The 26,536-nt window shown below is 40.1% G+C and overlaps 1 protein-coding gene across 1 annotated transcript in view; it reads left to right on the top strand.

Annotated features, from left to right (window-relative positions):
• Positions 1-26,536, top strand: part of LOC138366801 (ionotropic receptor 21a-like) — a 145,189-nt gene that overhangs the window by 69,858 nt on the left and 48,795 nt on the right. Inside the window, exon 6 of the mRNA XM_069328085.1 lies at positions 8,985-9,110. Within this exon, the coding sequence (XP_069184186.1) occupies positions 8,985-9,110 (126 nt within the window). The remainder of the gene's footprint in view (positions 1-8,984; positions 9,111-26,536) is intronic.

Below are 26,536 nucleotides of genomic sequence, written 5' to 3'. Positions count from 1 at the left end.
TTGGGGTTGTTGTAGTGACGGATGAGGTGTACCTAGGTGGTCCCCAGTGGTGTCGGAAGAGGTGCTGTCCTCTACACTTCCACTTCCACTCCCACTGGTCCCCACTGACTGGTCATTATCTGGGTTAAACATTTTCTGTGATTCCTGGTGTGCCACGTCTCTTCTAAACTACCCTTTAGTACACCCTCGACCCGGACTCACTACAACCGTGATCTTATACAAATAAAAAAAAATCACAACTCTTTTCCAAGAGAAAACTACTAAATTCCCAAAATAGGAAATACACCGATTTATCGAGAGAATCGCTGAAGTGAATCCAATGAATGAGTGTCTGCCCCGCACTCGTGTCTGACCGTGAAATATCCCGCAGTTCTATTGCTGAAACCTAAGTCTTTTACGTTAAAAAAATTAAAGAATCTAATTTATATAAAACAATTTAAATGATAACGCAACTAACGCGCAGCACTCGTGATGGATTAATAAAGAATATTTCCTGTACTTGAATACTAAACGCGCTTGAAGTGAGCAGCGTGGCCACTGATGACTGATGGAGCGGGACCAGCTGCGCTGAAAAAAAACTAAGTCCCGCGCTTTTTTGCTTAAACGCTGAAAAATCAAAATTTTTGTTGTGAAGGAAAATAACTAGTTTTACGTTAATAAACCGCTCTAGCGATTGATATAGACACCCAGGACATATATTTGCTTACTAAAGATTGAATTTTATAAAAAAACTGTGTTTTTACTCAATTGCTGGACTCTGCCAATTTTCTTGACTCCGAGGGAAAAATATTCTATCACCCCAAATATCACAAAACTCCTTTAATTCACAAAAATTTGGGTTTCTCGTTTCCAGATATAAATAAGTTATTATTTACTACTGACGTTGTATGCAGAACAATACTGACACTTCGGGCGGTTTCAACACTCACTAATTCGAATTTTCGTCAAAATCCGAGATTTTCACCTCAAATGGACTCTGACAAAATTACAACACGATTTTCTCGAAAAATAACTAAATTCGGCAAAAATGTAATTATCACTGTTTAATGCTTTACGAACAGAATTACGTCCCTTGCGCGCACTAGAGAGTAATACTGACCCCAGAATATATACGAAACATGAAAATTAGAATTTCCGCCAAAAGGTCAGATTCTAGCCCAAGCTGGACTTAGAAAATTTTCCACCTACGTTTCTACTGAAAACAGAATTCTAAGTCTACAAACACAATTCTACCGTCTTACGGGTAAAAACTAGAAAATATCACTCGCATCGACTGGGGAATCCTAATGATACCCAGATCATACACGTGACCCATGAATACAAATTAATTACAGTTAACGACTTTCCGACATTGACTTAGCCGAAAACTTATCCCAAAATACTTAGAAATATTCCACGGACTCTATTAAGCATTTACACGCAACTTACTATCCCTTAAACTCCTTCACTTATCTATCGTGACCGACATATAGCCCTAAGTCCAGAGGATTAACTACACTCTAGCAACAACACCTCTGACTTAGACTAATACAACAGGGAATAGCAAAACTTAATGTACGCACTTAGCCTAATATGCAAGAAAATGCTAAACACTTGGAAAAATTTTTAACCGGGGATTGAATTTAGGGGAAAAAAAAATTAATCTCTAGAACAACGAAAATAAACGGAAATTACTTTATAAATTGAAGTATACTTAATTCAAAAATGCACTCGACTTAATCTTATAATTGCTCCTACCGGCTCGCCGTACCACACCTAGCCTAGAGGCCACACCATCTAGGTTCCAACAGAGCGACACGCAGCTTTCAGCAACAATTATGACTAGGGACGACTCAACCTCCACTAAGTGTGCGATCACTTAGTTGTTGAATCGCTGCTAGGTAGGTTACTAGTCCGTCCCTCGGAGGCCGCAACGCCCTTCACGGATTACGTTTTTCCTAGCGTTTTGGGTCGTCTAATAACGCCCTCGGACTATCTACTGGCGTCCCACAGATATATCCGCCCCCGACAGCCCTCAAGGAACTGCTGTTGAGAGTATGGTGGCTCCCAACACCTCTGAATTAATTGCAATGGGTCGAGTATGGTACCCAGTCCAATCAACTCGGAGCGGTCTCCTTTTCAATAAATCTATTTTAACAGCCTAATCTTACTAACTAAACCTTAATCATATCAGCCCGCATGACCCAAGATTCGCCAATCCCCACTCAAACGCACTGTTGTGGGGCGCACTGCTAATCCTGGCCCGCGGCTGTCTCCTTAGCATCCGCGCACGTGTTCGAACGGCTAGACGCGTGAGCCTTTCAACAATTTCAAGCAAAATTGTTGAAACCACCGCTGCCACCAATGTAACACGGGTTAAGGTACCTCTCTCTACTTATCTTCCTTCTTTGCCCTCTACCCGTATTCTTACTTTTTATTCTCTACCAAGGGACTCCAAAATATTTACCAAAGCCAACTCCACGCCACGTGGTCCTAAGACGATTGACCGACTTAGGATTCTACACCCAGTATGACGTGACCTAGGCTTTGAGCAAAACCCTAGAGTCGCCTCTACGCTGCCACCACCAGACCAGCAACACCGAGCAATGATCGAGGTCTGGATCGATCACGCTAATTAATCAACCTTGGGGCTTGATCCCCACTCGATGACCGTGGAAACTTAAGAGTGTGAAATTAATTACACGGGAATGATTCGATGTTAGAATCGGCGCCCAATCCAACTCTGCCTCGTGTGGACCACGTGACCAGGACAAGTATACACATAAAATACATGGAAATAATAAAATGCAAAATATTAACAAATTTAATTTATTAAAAGAAAAACTAAAACAAAAATCTAAATATGTTCACTCCCTGTCACTTTAACACTCCCTACTTGACCTGAATGGCAATGAGGACTATTCTATAAATAACCATAGCAACTATACCTCTATGTTTTACCAGCTAAAGATGTTGGGCTGGTCTTGGGGAGAGGTAAGATGTTTGACCTCTCCCAGCTGCTCTGCAGATCACACTGATCTCTCCCTTGTCTCGTCTACCCCAGACAGAGCATTGTAACCTTCCGCCTAGTCAAAGTTTCACCAAGTTACTAGCCAGGTTTAAGTTATAACAATTAACCTCTGTTTGTACTGAATTGATCCAGACTGGTTGAATTATTTTACTGAAATTAAATTACACAAACATCTAACGGCAGAGCTGTTCCCGATCCCCAAAAAATGCTTAATTGAACTTTGACAAATAGTAGACCTGTCAACCCTGCTGACCTATGACCGCCGGTCACTCCGCCTTACAAGTTAGATCTGATTCGTGACGTCACTGATGGTGACTTAAACTCAATAATTAGAATACTCTTGATATTGTATCCAGTACTATTATACAATACAATTTTAATGCAAAATGAATAAAGGCTAATTTCTCTAAATTACTGAATACTATAGGATGATTCATTATACGCAGCTATGAACAAAGCGTCGGTTATTTCCACCGCGAATCCCCCTGGGGGTCAGGTTCCCAGGTCACCATGCGGGCTCAGCTTCCCATTCTCTTTTGTCGATAAACCACTCTGGATAATTCTTACAACAGCCTAGTTTGTTACACTGCCGGCACTCTGATGGTAATCTTGGGCATAGTATTTTATCAAATCACCTCATTCTTTGAGTCACACGTCAGCAACACAAATGCGAACAAGCCTGAATGGTTCCCAGGCTTATATGCAACTGAAAATTCACACCCAAGAAGTGACTCGAACCTATACAGCCAGGAGCACTTTGCAACTGGTGTACAGGACACCTTAACCACTCGACAATCACGACCGGACAAAAGATGATGGTTGCCGAGGCTAATTCCCCATCATCCCGCTGGCACTCTGATGGTAATCTCGGGCATAGTATTTTATCAAATCACCTCATTCTTTGGGGAACACGTGAGGAACACAAATGCGAACAAGCCTGAATGGTTCCCAGGCATATAACCCACTGAAAACTCACTCCCCAGAAGTGACTCGAACCCATACTGCCAGGAGCACTTTGGAACTGGTGTTCAGGACACCTTAACCACTCGACAATCACGAACGGACAAAAGATGATGGTAGCCGAGGCTAATTCCCCAACATCCCGCCGGCACTCTGATGGTAATCTTGGGCATAGTATTTTACCAAATCACCTCATTCTTTGGGGCACACGTGAGGAACACAAATTTTAACAAGCCTGAATGGTTCCTAGGCATATATGCAACTGAAAACTCAAATCCACAGAAGTGACACGAACCTTTACTTCCAAGAGCACTTTGCAACTGGTGTTCAGGTCACTTTAACCAATCAACCATCACAACCGAACAAAAGATGATGGTAGTCGATGCTAGTTCCCCATCATCCCGCTGGAATTTTGATGGTAATATTGGCCACAGTATTTCATCAAATCACCTCATTCTTTGGGGAACACGTGGGGAACATAAATGCGAACAAGCCTGAATGGTTCCCAGGCATATCTGAAATTGAAAACTCACACCCAAGAAGCGACTCGAACCTATACTGCCAGGAGCACTTTGCAACTGGTGTTCAGGACACTTTAACCACTCGACCATCACGACCGGACAAAAGATGATGGTAGCGAAGGCTAATTCCCCATCAACCCACCGGCCCTCTTAAGGTAATCATTGGCATGGTATTTTATCAAATCACCTCATTCTTTGGGGCACACGTGAGGAACATAAATGCGAACAAGCCTGAATAGTTCCCAGGCATATATGCAACTGAAAACTCACACCCCATAAGTGACTCAAACCCATACTACCAGGAGAACTTTGGAACTGGGATTTAGGACACTTTAACCACTCGACTATCACAACTGGACAAAAGATGATAATAGCCGAGGCTAATTCCCCATCATCCCACCAGCACTCTGATGGTAATCTTGGGCATAGTATATTATCAAATCACCTCATTCTTTGGGGCACATGTGAGGTATTCAAATGCAAACAAGCCTGAATGGTCCCCAGGCATATATGCAACTGAAAATTCACATCCCAGAAGTGACTCAAACCCATACTGCCAGGAGCACTTTGCAACTGGCGTACAGGACACCTTAACCAATCGACCATCAGGACCAGACAACAGATGATGGTAGCCGAGGATAATTTCCCATCATCCCGTCGGCACTCTGAATGTAATCTTGGGCATAGTATTTTATGAAAACATCTCATTCTTTGGGGCACGCGTGAGGAACACAAATGCGAACAAGCCTGAATGGTCCCCAGGTATATATGCAACTGAAAATTCACCCCCCAGAAATGACTCGAACCTATACTGCCAGAAGCACTTTCCAACTGGTGTACAGGACACCTTAACCACTCGACCATTACGACTGGATAATAGATGAGGGTAGCCGAGGCTAATTCCCCTTCATCCCGCCGGCACTCTTATGGTAATCTTTGGCATAGTATTTTCTCAAATCACCTCATTCTTTTAGGCTCACTTGAGGAACACAAATGCGAACAAGCCTGAATGGTCCCCAGGTATATATGCAACTGAAAATTCGCACCCCAGATGTGACTCGACCCCATACCGCCAGAAGCACTTTGCAAGCTGTGTACAGGACACCTTAACCACTCGACCGGACAAAAGATGATGGTAGTCGAGGCTAGTTCCCCATCATCCCGCCGGCACTCTGATGGTAATCTTTGGCATAGTATTTTCTCAAATCTCCTCAATCTTTGAGGCACATGTAAGGAACAGAAATGCGAACAAGCTTGAATGGTTCCCAGGCATATATGCAACTGAAAACTCGCTCTGTAGAAGAAACTCAAACCCATACTGCCAGTAGGTCTTCTCAATGCGAACAAACCTGAATGGTTCTCAGGCATATATGCAACTGAAAACTCACACCCCAGAAGTGACTCAAACCCATACTACCAGGAGAACTTTGGAACTGGTGTTCAGGACACTTTAACCACTCGACCATGACGACCGGACAAAAGATGATGGTAGCCAAGGCTAATTCCCCATCATTCCGCCGGCACATTGAAGGTAATGTTAGGCTTAGAATTTTATCAAATCACCTCATTCTTTGGGGCACACGTGAGCAACACAAATGCGAACAAATCTGAATGGTTCCCAGGCATATATGCAACTGAAAATTCACACCCCAGAAGTGGCTCGAACCCATACTTCCTGGAGCACTTTACAACTGGTGTACAGGACACCTTAACCACCTTATTCTGTTAGAGTTGAAACCATTGAAGCCATGGTGGTTTCTAAAGTGCTGATTTCCCTACCGGCTTTTGTCTTCTTGGTTGGAGTGGAGACTGCCGTTGGGTGCTGAAATAATTCGGTTTCGTCACCTTCTTCGACTTATACTTCGTCAACCTTTTCCAAGTAGGGCTTGCAGAAGTGTGGAAGAAATAAATTCAGTAGATTTTTTAACCTTGTTAATACTTCCTTCCTAGACTGTGGATTGGTCTGTTCCAGTGCTTGGAATGTTTTTGTCAAGCATCTTGCTGAAGGTTTCTGTCAGGGAGGCAATAACCATTGGAACAGTGGTCACTTGATATGCCTTTGGCTGCCTTTCTTGGCAGCCAGTGTGTCGCAATGTCACGTCATTGCACAATTCAGTGCATTAAGACCATATCCTGCCAGGAAATGACTCTCCTGACCATCCCTCTGAAATTGTTTAGGTCAGAAGGACACAGTAATCTCGTGGCGAGGGCGAGAAAAATTGCTGAAGGTGAGAGAAACAATGAACTGGATGATAACCCCACTCACAATAAGACACCTTGGCATATTGTAGGAAACGGAAAGACAAATAAACGAAAAAGAACCGAAGAAATGCCCGACGAAATTAATTTAGAAGTTAGCCAGGGCCCATGAGCAGCCCCCAAACCAATGCCAAGGACCATCTTCAAAACCAAAAGACCAGTAGATGGTCCCACTTATGCCTACATTGTTACACTGGAAAAAGAGCACCCAAGATCAGATCTCAAAGCCAAACCTGACATTAAAGACTGATATAATATATCCACTGCTAACCAAGATATAATTATAAACCTCAGGAATACGGAAGCCCTAGTTGACCTAAAACCAGAGGAAAAAATCACCAAGATGATAGTACAACATTTCCCGGTTGAAGTAAATTCAACCAGGCTCTTAGAATTCCCCAATGTAACAACAACAAAAAGGTGGAAGTACGACAATGTAGAAACTAGACAGGTGCTTGCATCAATAAAACAACCTCGCATCAACACTCTGAATGTAGGGATCTATGGACAATTAAGTCTAACGCTATGCAATTCAGAGCTCATGTGCTGTTACAGCTATCAGAGCTTCGGCCACCATAAAGATGGCTGAAGAGGCCCGGAACGATGTGGAGTATACTGCGAGCTACATAACATCCACATCTGCAATAATCTGCATAAAGAAAGCAAACCAACGAAAGCAAAATGTCCAAACTGCGGGGATACACATCACGCCTGGAACAAACGATGTCCAGAAAGGGTAAAAGAAATTCATGCCATCGGATCTACCCAGCAACCCACAGCCACAACTCCAAGACCATAATCTACCAGACCCTCAGTTAAAAGGCAGTGAAACACTCCTCGGCAAGTCCGAATAAATGAAAATAAGAACCAGCAACAGACTAAAGCAACAATTCCCTCCAGTCTAAGCAAGACCAGGACCTCGAGTAACTGGAGAAAACAAAGCACTACTCCACAAGGAGACAACAACCGAACAGATCATGGCAACAAAATTAATACACCTGGTATTGCCTCCATGACATTCCAAGCACAAATGACGACCCCTACATTATTAAATGCCCTAATAGCAGGATGTAGCAAAGACACCATGACCCAACCCAGAGTCCCCTCATCTACCAAGAAAAAGGAGACGAGGGAGGCACGGAAATTAAGTAAGGCAAGAGAAAGGTGAGGAGGCGTAAGTCGTAGAGGAAGATAAGAGCAAGGCGAAAGGTACGGAAGGGAAGGGAAGGGGTAATAAACGGTGTAATAATAGGAGAAAGAATGGGAATGTAAGAAAATGAAGAGAAAGAGATAAATAAAGGTTAGGCTTAGGTTCGGTCACGTTTGTTAGAGAGTTTAGAACATTTAAGTATGTACTGTGAAAGGGAAAAGTCAACAGCACTAAAGCCATGACTAAGGTTCATGTTGGGTTGGAGACGAATGAAGGGGGGAAGGGTAGGAAGGGAGAAAGAGGAGAGGACAGGGGGAGCAACAAAGGGGATAGGGACGAGAGGGTCAAAGAGGAGATAGAGGAAGAGGAGTGCGAAGAGACAGAATGTCCCGGGCACTGCCGGCAACTCTCCTAATATTATATTTTATGAGAGGAAAGAGGGGCTAAATGGGAAAGAGAAAATTGAAGGGGATAAAGAGAGGGGAGGAAGACGATAGGATGGAGAGAGGCTTGAGGGATATGGAGGAATTTTGGGGGGACGAGGGAAGGGCGTGTGATGGAAGTGGGAGATGGGAGGGGGGAAAGGCGTGGAGTGTATGTTCATACATATATTTTAATCATAAATTAAAGTATATGCACGTTCATATACAGACATGCATATGTATATGCATGTCTGGCCTCTAACCTCGAAAAGAAAGACTTTTTCATTTAATACTAAATTCTCATTCATTAATTTTCAGTGAAAACATATAGAGACTCTGCCACCGATTTTGTAGGGGTCACTATTTTGCCTCATCCCCACCTTAATTAAGATTAATACGAACGACTCCAATCAGCCTATGTATGTCTCATACCCGAGACCATTCTCCCTGCAAAGTTGGTTGAGGATAGTCCCAAGTGTTTGACCTCCAACCTAGCACCGACACACAAACAGACTTTCTTTCTTAGAGTTATTGACAGAATATCGTTTTCAGTGTGTACATCGAAGCTTGGTGCCTGAAGAGGCCAATGTATTTTGACGTATATTGTTGTGATGCGGGTGTGAAATTACAAGTTGAAATTGTGCTGGTGTTATCTTCTTCAGATGCTCCTGGGGGCAGTGATGGTGAGCGGATTCGTAGTAACTATCTTCTACTGCAGCAACCTGACGGCCTACATGATGGTACGGGTGGTAGAGCAGCCAATCACCACCATCAGACAGATTGTCCAGGTATTACCACTCACTCCCTTCCAATTTGTCTTTATATTCTCATAGCAATGACCGACGTAGGGAAAATCCGGCCTAAAATGTATGGAGAAATACTCCACTCAATGGAAAGCCTTCACTGGTGATAATATTTAATCGGAAACACCATTTGTTTAAGTCTTCACTAAACGTCTTGAAGCTCGACCTGACCATTTGATAAAGCTTGTCTCTGAACACTTAATGAAGCTCCTCCAAAGACACTTGATGAAACTCGTCCCAGGACACTTGACGAAGCGGTCTCAGGACACTTGAAGAAGCTCGTCCCAAAATACTTGGCGAAGGTCGACCCAGGACACTTAACAAAGCTCGTTTCAGGACACTTGACGAAGCTCGTCCCAGGACACTTGACGAAGCTCGTCCCAGGACACTTGACGAAGCTCGTCCCAGGACACTTGACGAAGCTCGTCCCAGGACACTTGACGAAGCTCGTCCCAGGACACTTGACAACGCTCGTCCCAGGACACTTGGCGAAGCTCGTCCCAGGACACTTGACGAAGCTCGTCCCAGGATACTTGACGAAGCTCGTCTCAGGACACTTAACAAAGCTCATCTCAGGACACTTAACGAAGCTCGTCCCAGGACACTTGACGAAGCTCGTCCCAGGACACTTGACGAAGCTCGTCCCAGGATACTTGGCGAAGCTCGTCCCAGGACACTTGACGAAGCTCGTCCCAGGATACTTGACAAAGCTTGTCCCAGGACACTTGACGAAGCTCGTCCCAGGACACTTAACCAAGCTCGTCCCATGACACTTGACGAAGCTCGTCCCTGGACACTTGACGAAGCTCGTATCAGGACAAATGATGACACTCGTACCAAAGCACTTGACGAAGCTCGTCCCAGGACACTTGACAAAGCTCGTTTCAGGATAATTGGCGAAGCTCGTCTTACGACACTTTGCGAAGCTCGTCTTACGACATTTTGTGAAGCTCGTGCCAGGAAACTTGATAAAGCTCGTACCAGGACAATTTTTTTAAGCTCATCCCGGGACCCTTGATGAAGTTCGTCCAGGGACACTTGCTGAAGCTCGTCCAGTACACTTGCTGAAGCTCGTCCAGGGACACTTGCTGAAGCTCGCAAAGGGACACTTGCTGAAGCTCGTCCAGGGACACTTGATGAAGCTTGCCCAGGGGTTCTTGCTGAAGCACGTCCAGAGACCCTTGCTGAAGCTAGTCCAGTGGCACTTAATTGATGAAGCTCGACCTGGGACACTTGCTGAAGCTCGTCAAGGGAAGTAGTAGGGGGTAAGCGCCACAGGTAACTTTTTTTTCTGGGGGAAAAAGTTACCTGTGGCGCTTGGGGGTTTTCAGGTAAATTTAGAAATATCACGTGTAGCGCTTGGGGGTTTACAGGCTAATTTGGGGAGTCACAGATTTGGAATTAAGGATATCTTATGAGCGAGTAATTTCTGAGATTATAGAATTTTGTTAAAAGTTCTTATGCTAAAAATAAGTTCATACGAGTTTGTTAAAGTTCTTATGGGAGAAACTCAAATATCACTTGTAGCGCTTTAGGGTTTTCAGGCAAATTTGGGGAGTCACAGATTTGGAAGTAAGGAATTCTTATGAGGAAAATAATTTCTGAGATTTTAGAGGTTTGTTAAGCGTTCTTATGAGGAAAATAAGTAGGAAAATCTTAAAGAAAATTGTTAGAAAATATCGTGTTTGTGTCACAGCATTTTCAGGTAAACTCTACGGACATATGTTGCCTGTTTTCAACCTCGGAAAAAGTTACCTGTGTGAGCCATGGTTTTCAGGTTCAAAGGGGAAAAAGTTACCTGTGGGAGCCAGGGTTTTGAGGTCCAATATCCCGCGTGTGAGTCAGGGTTTTCAGGTAAATTTTGTCAGTCACAGATTTTAGAAGTTGTTAAAAGTTCTTATGATGAAAATAAGTTCATACAAGTTTGTTAAAGTTCATATGGGAGAAACTCAAATTTTTTCAGAGTTCAGTTTTAAGAAAATATTTCAGAGTTTCAAATAATCATAGAAGTTTATTTATATGTTTATGACCAAATTTTGTAAAAAAAAAACCATTTTCAGAGAATATTGTCTTAGATGTTTTGTTAAGGAAAACAGACAACTTAGCCATAACATTCAGTTTTATATCCATTTATGGCTATTTCACCTGTAAAGACCAAAATTGAAGAGAGTCCAGTTATAGACAGAATTTCGTCAGAGACCATTTTATACCTAAAAATGAACAGAGTCCACTTTGTGAGCAAAATTAGTCAGAGACAGTTTTAAGCTCATTTTCATCAGAGTCCAATTATCAACAGAAATTCGCCAGATTCCAGTTTGCCAGCAAAATTAGTCAGAGACAGTTTTATACCCAATTTTCGTCAGAGTCCAATTATCAACAGAAATTTGACAGAGTCTACTTTGAGAGCAAAATTCATCAGAGTCCAGTTCTTGATCGAAATTAATCAGAGTCCAGTTTTCTATCAAAATTAATCAGAGACAGTTTTAAGCTCAAATTTCATCAGAGTCCAATTATCAACAGAAATTCGTCAGAGTCCAATTGAAGACCCAAATTTGACAGAGACCACATTTTCGCTACTAGCAGTCCAATCCCCCTGAAATTTTAAACATTCATATTTCAGTCGTAGTAAATAAGATCAAGTCAGTTACTGAGCTCCAGCTCTCGTCCCCCACCCTACTCCCCCCTCAAGTCTTTGTTAATATCCTATCAATTCCCCTGAAATTTTTACCCTTTTGTATTTCAGACACCGTAAATAAGATCAAACCAGTTAACGAGCTCCAGCTCTCGTCCCCACCTTAGTTCTCTCTCGTATTTTTGTAAATAGCCCATCAATTTCCCTGAAATTTTTACCCTCTGTATTTCAGACATCGTAAATAAGATCAAAAACAGTTAACGAGCTCCAGCTCTCGTCCCCACCTTAGTTCTCTCTCGTATCTTTGTAAATAACAAATCAATTTCCCTGAAATTTTTACCCTCTGTATTTCAGACATAGTAAATATAATGTAAACAATTATAAAACTCTAGCTCTTGTCCTCTGTCCAAGTTCACTCCTGTAAATTCATTACTATCAGTCCAAATCCCCCTGAGATTTGAACACTCAACTACATTTTCAGACCCCCCCTGCAAATAAATCAAAAGCAAATTATCGAGTTCCAACTCATGTTCTTCACTTAGTTCAATGTTCATCAAATTATTTCAGATCAATCCTCTCTCCAGTCTATCAAAGTAAACATCATTTCCTTTAATACCCTTTTTGTACTCAGCTCTGTAATATTCACACTGTCATATAACACCTTACCTTCAATACCTTTTGTTTACCCAAGTAAGCAATAATCACACGGTCAAAATCTCACCGTACACTTTCCCTCCCTTACCTTCTCATCCCCAACTTATCCAATCTTCAATAATCATACTCTATTTGCATATTTTCTCTATATTCAGCTGTGTTCTTCACATTTTTTTCCATGTTTTCTGTGTTCATTCCATGTTCAACAAATGTTCACAGCATGCTCAGTTCAAATTTTTTCTACCATTTTCCCCGTATGTTCACTATGTTCTTTGTCATGTTTTCATGTACATCATATGTTCTCTGTATAACTTTTATACTCAATATTCATGTTCTCAATGTTCTTAGCTTGTTCTTCACATGTTCAGTGTTCATTCTTTGTATTCCCTATGTTCCTTATCATGTCTTCATATTCTCTATAAGTGATATGGAGAGTCTTGAAGTGTCTTGAGTCTTGAAGTGGGAAGAATATAATTGTGCATTAATTGGCTGTTGATTGCTGGTGTTGACTTCTTGATGTGTAGTGCCTCGCAGACGTCAAGCCGCCTGCTATCGCTGTATCAATCGATGATTTCTGTGTTGTTTGCTAAGATTTCTCTGGTGATGGTTTGTTTGTGGGAAGAGATTATATGTTCCTTAATGGAGCCCTGTTGCTTATGCATCGTTAAACGCCTGGAAAGAGATGTTGTTGTCTTTCCTATATACTGGGTTTTTTGAGGCTTACAGTCCCCAAGAGGGCATTTGAAGGCATAGACGACGTTGGTCTCTTTTAAAGCGTTCTGCTTTGTGTCTGGAGAGTTTCTCATGAGTAGGCTGGCCGTTTTTCTGGTTTTATAGTAAATCGTCAGTTGTATCTTCTGATTTTTGTCTGTAGGGATAACGTTTCTACTGACAATATCTTTCAGGACTCTTTCCTCCGTTTTATGGGCTGTGGAAAAGAAGTTCCTGTAAAATAGTCTAATAGGGGGTATAGGTGTTGTGTTAGTTGTCTCTTCAGAGGTTGCATGGCGTTTCACTTTCCTTCTTATGATGTCTTCCACGAAACCATTGGAGAAGCCGTTGTTGACTAGGACCTGCCTTACCCTGCAGAGTTCTTCGTCGACTTGCTTCCATTCTGAGCTGTGGCTGAGGGCACGGTCGACATAAGCGTTAACAACACTCCTCTTGTACCTGTCCGGGCAGTCACTGTTGGCATTCAGGCACATTTCTATGTTTGTTTCCTTAGTGTAGACTGCAGTGTGGAAAACTCCGCTCCTATCCATGACTGTTACATCTAGAAAGGGCAGCTTCCCATCCTTCTCCATCTCGTAAGTGAAACGCAACACAGAATTCTGCTCAAATGCCTCCTTCAGCTCCTGCAGATGTCTGACATCAGGTACCTGTGTAAAAATGTCGTCAACATACCTGCAGTATATGGCCGGTTTCAAGTTCATGTCGACTAAGACTTTTTGCTCGATGGTACCCATGTATAAGTTTGCAAACAGGACACCTAGGAGAGAACCCATGGCGACCCCATCTACTTGCTTATACATGTGTCCATCCGGGCTCAAGAAGGGTGCCTCTTTAGTACAAGCTTGGAGTAGTTTCCTTAGACTGTTAGTCTAAGGAAACATTCTAAGGAAACTACTCCAAGCTTGTACTAAAGAGGCACCCTTCTTGAGCCCGGATCGACACATGTATAAGCAAGTAGATGGGGTCGCCATGGGTTCTCCCCTAGGTGTCCTGTTTGCAAACTTCTACATGGATACCATCGAGCAAAAAGTCTTAGTCGACATGAACTTGAAACCGGCCATATACTGCAGGTATGTTAACGACATTTTTACACAGGTACCTGATGTCAGACATCTGCAGGAGCTGAAGGAGGCATTTGAACAAAATTCTGTGTTGCGTTTCACTTACGAGATGGAGAAGGATGGGAAGCTGCCCTTTCTAGATGTAACAGTCATGGAAAGGAGCGGAGTTTTCCACACTGCAGTCTACACTAAGGAAACAAACATAGGAATGTGCCTGAATGCCAACAGTGACTGCCCGGACAGGTACAAGAGGAGTGTTGTTAACGCTTATGTCGACCGTGCCCTCAGCCACAGCTCAGAATGGAAGCAAGTCGACGAAGAACTCTGTAGGGTAAGGCAGGTCCTAGTCAACAACGGCTTCTCCAATGGTTTCGTGGAAGACATCATAAGAAGGAAAGTGAAACGCCATGCAACCTCTGAAGAGACAACTAACACAACACCTATACCCCCTATTAGTTCCTATTTCAGGAACTTCTTTTCCACAGCCCATAAAACGGAGGAAAGGGTCCTGAAAGATATTGTCAGTAGAAACGTTATCCCTACAGACAAAAATCAGAAGATACAACTGACGATTTACTATAAAACCAGAAAAACGGCCAGCCTACTCATGAGAAACTCTCCAGACACAAAGCAGAACGCTTTAAAAGAGACCAACGTCGTCTATGCCTTCAAATGCCCTCTTGGGGACTGTAAGCTCCAAAAAACCCAGTATATAGGCAAGACAACAACATCTCTTTCCAGGCGTTTAACGATGCATAAGCAACAGGGCTCCATTAAGGAACATATAATCTCTTCCCACAAACGAACCATCACCAGAGAAATCTTAGCAAACAACACAGAAATCATCGATAGATACAGCGATAGCAGGTGGCTTGACGTCTGCGAGGCACTACACATCAAGAAGTCAACACCAGCAATCAACAGCCAATTAATGCACAACTATATTCTACCCACTTCAAGACTCCGCTCCAATATAGAAGCATCAAGAAATATGGACCAATAGGCTTTCTACAATTACTTCCATTCAATACCCATTGTTTAGTGTTCTGTCTTGTGTTTGAATTTAATACCCATTCAATACCCATTGTTGAAAGTTTGTTTTCACCTCATCCACCTCACCCAAATGTAGATATAAAATCGAAGATGTGTAAGCTCTATTCAGTTTCAGTTGTGTGTTTGTAAACTAAAGTCTTTGAAAATGTAATAAGTTTTACGAAACGCGCTCAAGTGTCGCGTCAGACTAGAAATAAAAATTTATTTTGGAGAATTGATCTTTGAATTACCATCAACAGTGAAGAGAAACGTAAGAAAGATCGAGAAAATTCGTGTTAGAATTATTAATCTTACTTTTTCGGTCATATTTAATACTATATATATATATATATATATATATATATATATATATATATATATATATATATATATATATATATATATATATATATATATATATATATATATATATATATATATATATATATATACATATATATATATATATATATATATATATATATATATATATATATATATATATATATATATATATATATGTCGTACCTAATAGCCAGAACGCACTTCTCAGCCTACTATTCAAGGCCCGATTTGCCTAATAAGCCAAGTTTTCATGAATTAATGTTTTTTCGTCTACCTAACCTACCTAACCTAACCTAACCTAGCTTTTTTTGGCTACCTAACCTAACCTTACCTATAAATATAGGTTAGGTTAGGTTAGGTAGGGTTGGTTAGGTTCGGTCATATATCTACGTTAATTTTAACTCCAATAAAAAAAAATTGACCTCATACATAGAGAAAAGGGTTGCTTTATCATTTCATAAGAAAAAAATTATAGTAAATATATTAATTCAGGAAAACTTGGCTTATTAGGCAAATCGGGCCTTGAATAGTAGGCTGAGAAGTGAGTTCTGGCTACTAGGTACGACATATATATATATATATATATATATATATATATATATATATATATATATATATGTATACATATATATATATATATATATATATATATATATATATATATATATATATATATATATATATATATATATATATATATATATATATATAATCTTTGGACAACACCCACCAGTGGGACTCGAACCCAGAAAGCACAACTACCTTCCAGTAGCTGGCATAACTAGTATGCTTTAACCCACTACGCCATCAGACCTTACGAAAGACGTAGTGGGTTAAAGCATACTAGTTATGCCAGCTACTGGAAGGTAGTTGTGCTTTCTGGGTTCGAGTCCCACTGGTGGGTGTTGTCCAAAGATAGTTTATCTTCACTTGTGGTTTATGCAAGTATAGGCATATATATATATATATATAGATATATATATGTCGTACCTAGTAGCCAGAACGCACTTTTCAGCCTACTATGCAAGGCCCGATTTGCCTAATAAGCCAAGTTTTCCTGAATTAATATATTTTCTCTAATTTTTTTCTTATGAAATGATAAAGCTGCCCATTTCATTATGTATGAGGTCAATTTTTTTTATTGGGGTTAAAATTAACGTAGATATATGACCGAACCTAACCAACCCTACCTAACCTAACCTAACCTATCTTTATAGGTAAGGTTAGGTTAGGTAGGTTAGGTAGACGAAAAACAATTAATTCATGAAAACTTGGCTTACTAGGCAAATCGGGCCTTGCATAGTAGGCTGAGAAGTGCGTTCTGGCTATTAGGTACGACATATATATATATATATATATATATGTATATGTCGTACCTAGTAGCCAGAACTCACTTCTCAGCCTACTATGCAAGGCCAAATTTGCCTAATAAGCCTAGTTTTCATGAATTAATGTTTTTTCGACTACCTAACCTACCTAACCTAACCTAACCTAACGTTTTCGGCTACCTAACCTAACCTAACCTATAAAGATAGATTAGGTTAGGTTAGGTAGGGTTGGTTAGGTTCGGTCATATATCTACGTTAATTTTAACTCCAATAAAAAAAAATTTACCTCATTCATAATGAAATGGGTAGCTTTATCATTTCATAAGAAAAAAATTAGAGAAAATATAATAATTCAGTAAAACTTGGCTTATTAGGCAAATCGGGCCTTGCATAGTAGGCTGAGAAGTGAGTTCTGGCTACTAGGTACGACATATACATATATATATATATATATATATATATATATATATATATATATATATATATATATATATATATATATATGTATACATATATATATATATATATATATATATATATATATATATATATATATATATATATATATGTATATATATATATATATATATATATATATATATATATATATATATATATATATATATATATATATATATGTATATGTATATATATATATATGCGAACAAGCTTGAATGATCCCCAAGCATATATGCAAATGAAAACTCCACACCGCAGAAGTGACTCGAACCCAGACCTCCAAGAGCACATTGCAACTGGTGTCACGGTGCCTTAGTCTACTCGACCATCAGTGACAGCACATCAGGAGGTGATAGCTGAAGCTGTTTGACGCCCCCCCCCCCCCTGGCGGCACTTCGATGGTAATCTTGGGCATAGCTATTACTATTTAGTCACTTCTGGGGTGTGGAGTTTTCATTTGCACCGCCAAGTGGGTGGTTAAATAGCTTCGGCTATCAACTCCTTTTGTGTGGTCACTGATGGTCGTGTGGGTTTAAGGCACCGTGACACCGGATTCAATGTGCTCCTGGCGGTCTGGGCTCGAGTCACTTCTGGAGTGTGGGCTTTTCGTTCGCATATATGCTTGGGGACCATTGAAGCTTGATCGCATTTGAGTTGCTCACGTTGCCCCACTTAAATGAAGTGATTTGATGAAATAGCTATGCCCAAGATTACCATCAAAGGGCTTTAGAGGAAGGGGAGGGGGGGTGTTAAATAGCTTCGGCTATCACCTCCTTTTAAGCGGTCACTGATGGTCGAGTGGTTTAAGGAACCGTGACACCAGTTGCAATGTGCTCCTGGTGGTCCAAGTTCGAGTCTCTTCTGGGGTGTGGAGTTTTCATTCGCATATATGCTTGGGGACCATTCAAACTTGTTCGCATTTGTGTTGCTCACGTGGGTCAAATGTAGATTTGATAGAGCCCAGTAGGCACAAAAATTTGTACTATAGTTGATTGAGAGCTGAAAGGCGGAACCAAAGAGCCAAAGCCAAATTCCCGTAAGCACAACTAGGTGAGTACACACACACACACAAGAACACACAGTGTGTGAGTACTCAGAAGTAGTACAAGAAGTACAAGAAGCTCAGTAATCTGTTCACCAATACATTGATGGTTCAGAATGAGGAATTAGGATACATTACCAATATGGAATATGAAATACCACGAGTAGTCAGTGATCATTGTGTCCTATTCATTGATTACATGATCGAGCTTAAAATTGTGGCCACGGAGCAAGAAGTCTAGGATAAAAAGAGTAGACTATAGGAAAAGGGATTTCAGAGAATATCTGGAAGAAGTATTCAGTGAGAAGAGGAACTAAGAGGAAAAACAGTGCAAGATATGATGGACCTAGTCAAGTGGAAATGCAAGCAGACGGAAGACAGTTTTATACCAACAGTAAAGGAAAAAAGTAGGAGAAATATAATAACCAATGGTTTAATAGATAGTGCCAGAAAGCAAAAATGAGAAGCAGGAGGGAGTGGAAAAAGTACAAAAGGCAAAGGACATTAGGATTAGATACAACAGAGCTAGGAATGAATACATAAATATAAAAAAAATTGGAAATGATTTAAAGAACGATATTGTAATGAAAGCGAAAATTCAACCTAAATTACTACATAGTCACATAAAAAGGAAAATGTCCATGAATGAACAAGTGACAATATTACGGGAAACAGAAGGGGGGGGGGCATATAAGGAAAGTGACAAGGAAATCTGCGAGGTACTGAATGCCAGTTCCATAGAGTGTTCACAATCGAACCTGAGAAGCTCCCATTGTTAGAAGATGAGATGACCCAATATAAGAGACTATCAGATATGGAGCTGAAAGCAGAGGAGGTAATAAAACAGCTAACAACACTGGATGAAATTAAAGCAGTTGGACCAGACAACGTATCACCGTGGATTCTAAAAGAGGCAACGCATGACCTCAGCGTGCCACTAGCAAGGATCTATAAAGAATCACTGACGAAAGGAGAGTTGCCCAGTTGCTGGATGAAGACAAATGTGGTACTAATTTTCGAAAAAAAGGTGATAGGGAAGAGGCACTTAGCTACAGACCTATATCACTGACAAGAATTCTCGGTAAAGTACTTGAAAGAAAAATCAGATTAAGACTGGTTACAAATCTAGAGAACATAAGATGTGTAAACAAACACCAACAAGAATGCAGAGAAGGGAAATCATTCCTAACAAACATTCTGGATTTTTATGATAAAGTAACAAGAATAAGGCAGGACAGGGAAGGATGGGAAGACTGCATATTTCTGGACTGCCAAAATGTCTTTGACACAGTACCGCACAGGAGACTGCTATTTAAACTGGAGAGGCAGGCGGCAGTAAGCGAAAAATCCTTAGCTTGTGTAAAGAATTACTTAACAGGCAGGAACCAAAGAGTAACAGTCAGCGGCGAGAAGTCAGATTGACGAACTGTAACGAGTGAAGTACCTCAAGGATCGGGGTTGGGACCAGATCAATTCGTAATATACGTGAACGACATGTGTACAGTCAAGTCCAAGAAGACTTGAACAAGCTGCAGAGATGGTCAGAGAAATGACAACTGGAGTTCAACACGAGCAAGTGTAAAGTTATGGACCTGGGACTAGGTGATAGGAGACCAAAGGGTCAGTACACAACGAAGGGAAACTATCTTCCAGTGACGATTCGTGAACGGGACCTGGGAGTGGACGTAACACCAAATCTAACTCCTGAGGCACATATAAATTTGATAAAAACAGACGCATACTCTAAGCTAGTAAAAGTTGGAACGTCCTTTAGAAACCTAGATAAGGAGGCATTCAGATCACTTTACACTGCCTACGTGAGACCAGACTTAGCATATGCAGCCCGATCATGGAGCCCCCACCTAAAGAAACACATTACGAAACTAGAAAAGGCTCAACAATTTGTGACGAGGCTAGTCCCAGAGTTTGGGGAACTAACCTGTGAGATGTATATATATTTAATTTATATGAATTTATATTTGTTAATTTATATATTTCGATAGCAATTGAATGATGTTTAGCGGACTGTATTTCTGCAAATTCTCACAAATCAATCTCCTTACACATTATTGGGGGGAGGGGGTTAAATTAAATTTATATGTATAGCCAGTGAAAATTGATTGACTAACATTCACTACAATATTAAACTACATGTTAGTGATAAAAATTAGGAGATCTTATGTTATTGTATGATAGCCCTAGTCCACCAGGGATAAACAAGGATGATGACATCAAATAATCTTCGTGGTTGAGGCTGCTTCAACACCATGTACTGATTTACTTGGATTAATTCTTGCTTCCTCTTCAATTGTTCCTGTCAAAGGGCACTTGCAATATAGCAGTAATCCTATATATATGACAGCTATATCAGAGGAAATATTGGTATATTATAAGATAAGGACCAAGGAATAATTACCTGGGTTATGTTGCTGCCTAATGTGCTAACCAGAATTATTCTATCCACCGTACATTACTAACCAGGAATGACTAGATAAGATTTCGGATAGACACTTCCCTTGTTTAGATGTTGACTGCCTGTTGATGCTGGAAGAAGCACTAATTTACTCTCCATAACACTTCGTCCAAGGTGTCACAAAACCCGACACCATTTAATAATATTACATACAATAGGCAGATAATATTGCTGCTGTGTTGTATACACAAGTTACCCATAGAAAATGTAGCTTGTAGTGGAATTTTCTGTCAATAGAAAACGGGATATCATTGCCACATAGTACTATAAATTCACCAGCTATTCTGTCGGGAATTATTCTTAAATACATTAGTATGGACTTATTACATCATAAAAACATCTCATTTGAATTAACTTAATTATTAGTATCAAAATAAAGTAAATGAGACCCTTCTATCACTTACTGTCATCTGGACAAAGTGAGCCAGTAGCGTCAGTAGGGTGAGGGTCAGCCATTGTTAAAACCAGAAGCGCTGGGGAGCAAATTCAGCTCCTATAATTTCTCATGGACGAAGTGTTATAGAGATCAAATTAGTGTTCTACCATCATCAACACGCTGTTAACAACCACAAGGGAAGTGTCTTTCCGAAATCTTATCTAAGTCATTATTGGCCAGTAATGTCAGGTAGATATGATTAATTCCGGTTAGGACGCGAACGAGCCTCTAAATACAGGTAATTAAGCCTTGGTTAATACAGGTTATTAACCCCTGCAGATTTTTACCATAGGCTATCTCAAGATATCTGAAGATTGGTCCTTATCTTATATAATATATAATGTGTTTTCTCTGATATAGCTGTCATATATTAGGATTTCAGCTTTACAGCTAGTGCCCTTTGACAGGAACAAGAAGAGGAAGCAAGAATTAATCTTGGTACATCAGTTACTTGGGTGATGGAAGCTAGCCTCACACGAAGATAATTTGGTGTCTACATCCCAGTTATATCTGGTGGACTAAGCCTGCTGTACAATAAGATAAGACACCCCCAATTTTATATACTAATATATGTAGTTTTATACTGTAGTTTGATTGGCTGCATATATATAAATTTAATATAACCCCCTCTAATGTGTAAGGATCGATTTGTGAGAATTTGCAGAAATACAGTCCACTTAACCTCATACAAATTGCTATTGAAAAATATAAATTTACGTAAATATAAATTCATATAAATTAAATAAATATAAATCTTACAGGTCGGTTCCCACATTATATGATCATTTGAACCTAGATGGTCTAGAGAGCGAGATTATCATCAAACTAAATAAACTAATAGATTAGTGAACAATACATCGCCAGTCAAAGACCGGCGGCGTAGCCTTCAGCGATTTCAAAGTAGTAAACCTAAGAGTAGTAAATCCTCTTATCTTCAAGTCCAATTATCAGAGGAGGCTAAAACAGTAGTATCCCATCTGAGATTAACTAATGACGGCTATCATCTGGCAGTACAACTCCTCAAGGATAATTATGCTGATCCAGAAGTAAGAACATCACATTTAGTTCATGAGCTGTTGCATTTACCCCCACCGGAGGCTTCAGCTGATTCCAGGAGAAAATTCCTAGGGACGTATTAAGACAAATGAGTGCTCATTATAATAAAAGTATCTTATCTATGAATGAAATATCTTAGGGTTTACGTTCAGTAGTTCATCAGTCACGTACACATGACAAATTAAAACACCGAGTAAACCTTCAGAAACCAATAATAGTAAACTACAGAGCACCAAAGGTACTCCAAATCAATCTAGACAATATAATTCAACACCAAAATGGAGCAGTGGCAGTATGGGCGTATATGCAGTGGGACCCTCCAAGCCTAAGGTTACTGTGTGACCCAAGAACGGGACTCCAAATGGTACTGGAAAATATGGAACATGTTTGTTCTGCAATGAGAAACATTCAATGTACCACTGCCCTAATTTTCCTGATAGTGACAACCGTGTTGAGCGACTCAAAGATTTGCAACATTACACGAGGTGTCTCAGGAAACATAACATCAACGACTGTAATACCCAATTACACACCTGTAATAGGTGTATCAAGGGTCACCACCATGCTGCATTGTGCAGAGACACCAAAACAAAGTCTCCAAACCGAAGGTGGAAGATTGCATTCCAACCACAGTACAGTACTGCAAGGTGCAAGAAACAACGAGTGTCCAATCGGCAAAGTCTAAAGGTAATACGATATGCCTACTGCCCAAATTACCATCCAGAATAAGAGGGCCAAGGTCCATACCCGTGGGTTGTTTGACCAAGGGTCCTAGAGAACACATGTCACTAAAAAGTTGGCAGATGAACTATGATTAAGGCTTGTAACCCAGACGACAATCAACATCTCATGGTTTCTAACAGATACAGAACCTCAAGTCTACCAGGTGGTACAACCATCAGTACAGTTAGGCAGCTACGTCTGTCAAGTACAAGCCATTGTAGCGGACAAAATACCAGCCGACCTACAAGTACAAGGTCTGAGAGCAACAGCCAAATTCCTGAGAAATAGAGAAATAAAATTGGCAGATAATATTAAGTCTGATCACCTCACCGACTTCGGTATCCTTGTAGGGACAGACTACTACCATCGATTCATCGGTAGCCCTACTGAATATCAGGGCATAACCATATTAAATTCTGCAGGAGGCAAATTACTCTCAGGCCCAGTATGAAGTCTGAGGAGTCCTATGCCTGCAGATAAACAATACCAGTAGAAATCTTAATTTGTCAGCTGATTACATATCTCCAGTAGCATTATACTAAGGAGATTACAGCTGACTATAACAACAGAGGTTGATGTTAATATCATCATTTAAAGCTGAAGATGAGTTCATGAGGCCTCAGTGGCAACTCAGTGAACAGTAGCCTAAACAGCTACAAGTCACTGAACCCACTGCAGTCTCAGAACCATACTTGACTTTAATGATGGGCTTCAATCCTCTGAATCAATTAACTAAATTAAACCCCAATAAATCTGACGACTGATTTTGATACAATTATTATTTAATCAAGATGTATCCCATGGGCCTCAGTGTTTATATATCAGTGACCAGTTACCTGAACAAGCTTCAAGTTATATCTAATGTCACTGATCTCACTGCAGTCCCTGAATTATACTTGACTGTAGTACTTGATCACATTCAGTCCTCTGGGTTAAATAATATGTAATTAGGCTATAATTTTAGCCTTTCATGAGTTAACAGGGAAATGAAATTGCATTAGACTTCTAACCCCTGCAACTCGAGTATAGGACATCCGTCCTGTACAAACAGATGAACAAATGTGTGATTACTAACAACTAACATCATATTAATGTAATAATTCGAAGGAGGAGTATCAGTGCTCGTCTGTTCTAAATAGGACTTCGACCCGTGAGCAGGCTCCCGGGCTGCTCATGGATCGAAGACAGACTGCTTAAATTATGTTGGAAAACCCGACACCATTTAATAATATTACACACAATAGGCAGATAATATTGCTGCTGTGTTGTATGTACAAGTTACCCATAGAAAATGTAGCTTGTAGTGGAATTTTCCGTCAATATAAAATGGGATATCATTGCCACATAGTACTATAAATTCACCAGCTATTCTGTTGGGAATTATTCTTAAATACATTAGTCTTTGGACTTGTTACATCATAAAAACATCTCATTTGAATTAACCTAATTATTAGTATCAAAATAAAGTAAATGTGACCCTTCTATCATTTACTAACATCTGGACAAAGTGAGCCAGTAGTGTCAATAGGGTGAAGGTCAGCCATTGTTAAGACCAGAGGCGCTGGGGAGCAAATTCAGCTCCTATAATTCCTCTTGGACGAAGTGTTATGGAGATTAAATTAATGTTCTGCCATCATCAACACACTGTCAACAACCACAAGGGAAGTGTCTTTCCGAAATCTTATCTAAGTCATTATTGGCCAGTAATGTTAGGTAGATATAATTCATTCCGGTTAGGACGCGAACGAGCCTCTAAATACAGGTAATTAAGCCTTGGTCCTTATCTTATATAATATATAATGTGTTTTCTCTGATATAGCTGTCATATATTAGGATTCCAGCTTTACAGCTAGTGCCCTTTGACCGGTACAAGAAGGGGAAGCAAGAATTAATCTAGGTACATCAGTTACTTGGGTATTGGATGCTAGCCTCACACGAGGATAATTTGGTGTCTACATCCTAGTTATATCTGGTGGACTAAGTCTGCTGTACAATAAGATAAGGCACCCCCAATTTTATATACTAATATATGTAGTTTAATACTGTAGTTTGATTGGCTGCATATATATAAATTTAATATAACCCCCCTAATTTGTAAGGATCGATTTGTGAGAATTTGCAAAAATACAGTCCATTTAACCTCATACAAATTGCTATCGAAAAATATAAATGAACGTAATATAGAAATTTATAGAACGTATTTTTAACGTAATTTATAGAAATAAATTCTATATAAATTTATATAAAATAAATATATATAAATCTCACAGGTCGGTTCCCACAGAAGTAAGAATTAACAGGAGCTGTTTTGCTCCTGCGACTCTGGTCTAACAATAATGGCTGACTACTGAGGTCCTTGCTCCCACTGACACATCCCTGTTGTCCAGATGCATCAAGAAGTAGTTAAAGAGTGCCTCCATTTACTCTATATTGGTACTAATAATTAGGTTAATTCAAGTGAGATGTTTTTAGGTTAACAATCCAAAGATTGCTGTTAAGAATAATTCCCAGCGGAGTATCTAGCGAATTTAATAGCGACGTGGCTGTGATATCTCATTTTCTATTGATGGAAAATTCCATTACAAGCTACATTTTCTATGAGTTAACTTGTGTATACAACCCAGCAGCAATATTATCTGCTTATTGTATTCAATATTAGTAAATGGTGTCGGGTTTTCCAACATAATTTCCCATGGGCTGCTTATGGGTCGAAGTCCTGTTTAGAACAGATGAACACTGATACTCATCATTCGAATTAGGTTAATTTGATGTTAGTAGTAAGTAATCACACATTTGTGTGCCAGTTCGTTCAGGACGGATGTCCCATACTCGAGTTGCAGGGGGTTAGAAGTCTATTGCGATTTCATTTCCCTGTTAACTCTGGGAAGGCTAAAATGTTATCCTAATTACATATTATTAAACCCAGAGGATTGAATGTGATCAGTTACTACAGTCAAGTATGAATCTGGGACTGCAGTGAGAATAGTGACATTAGTTATATTAACTTGACGCTTGTTGAGGTAACTAGTCACTGATATATAAACACTGAGGCCCATGGAATGCATCTTGATTAAATGTTAAATGTATGAAAATCAGTCATTGGATTTATATAGTCAGTCAAGCTCCCTTAAGCTTATTTGCTGGAGTTTATTTGACCGACAAATTGGAGTTTAATTTATTTTGTTGATTCAGAGGATTGAATATTCAATCATTAAAGTCAAGTATGGTTCTGAAACTGCAGTGGGTTCAGTGACATTCGTCGCAGAGACATGTAGCTGTTTATGCTACTGTTCACAGAGTTGCCACTGAATCTTCATGAATACATTTTCAACTTTAGGTGATGATATTAAGATCAACCTCTGTTGTTATAGTCAGCTGTAATCTCCTTTGTATAATGCTACTGGAGTTGTATAATCAGCTGACAAATTTAGATTTCTA

This window comes from Procambarus clarkii, chromosome 20 (assembly GCF_040958095.1).
Source record: "Procambarus clarkii isolate CNS0578487 chromosome 20, FALCON_Pclarkii_2.0, whole genome shotgun sequence".
NCBI classification, from domain to species: Eukaryota; Metazoa; Arthropoda; class Malacostraca; order Decapoda; family Cambaridae; genus Procambarus; species Procambarus clarkii.
The sequence above is the reverse complement of the archived record's forward strand: the minus strand, read 5'-3'. Positions and strand labels throughout refer to the sequence as shown.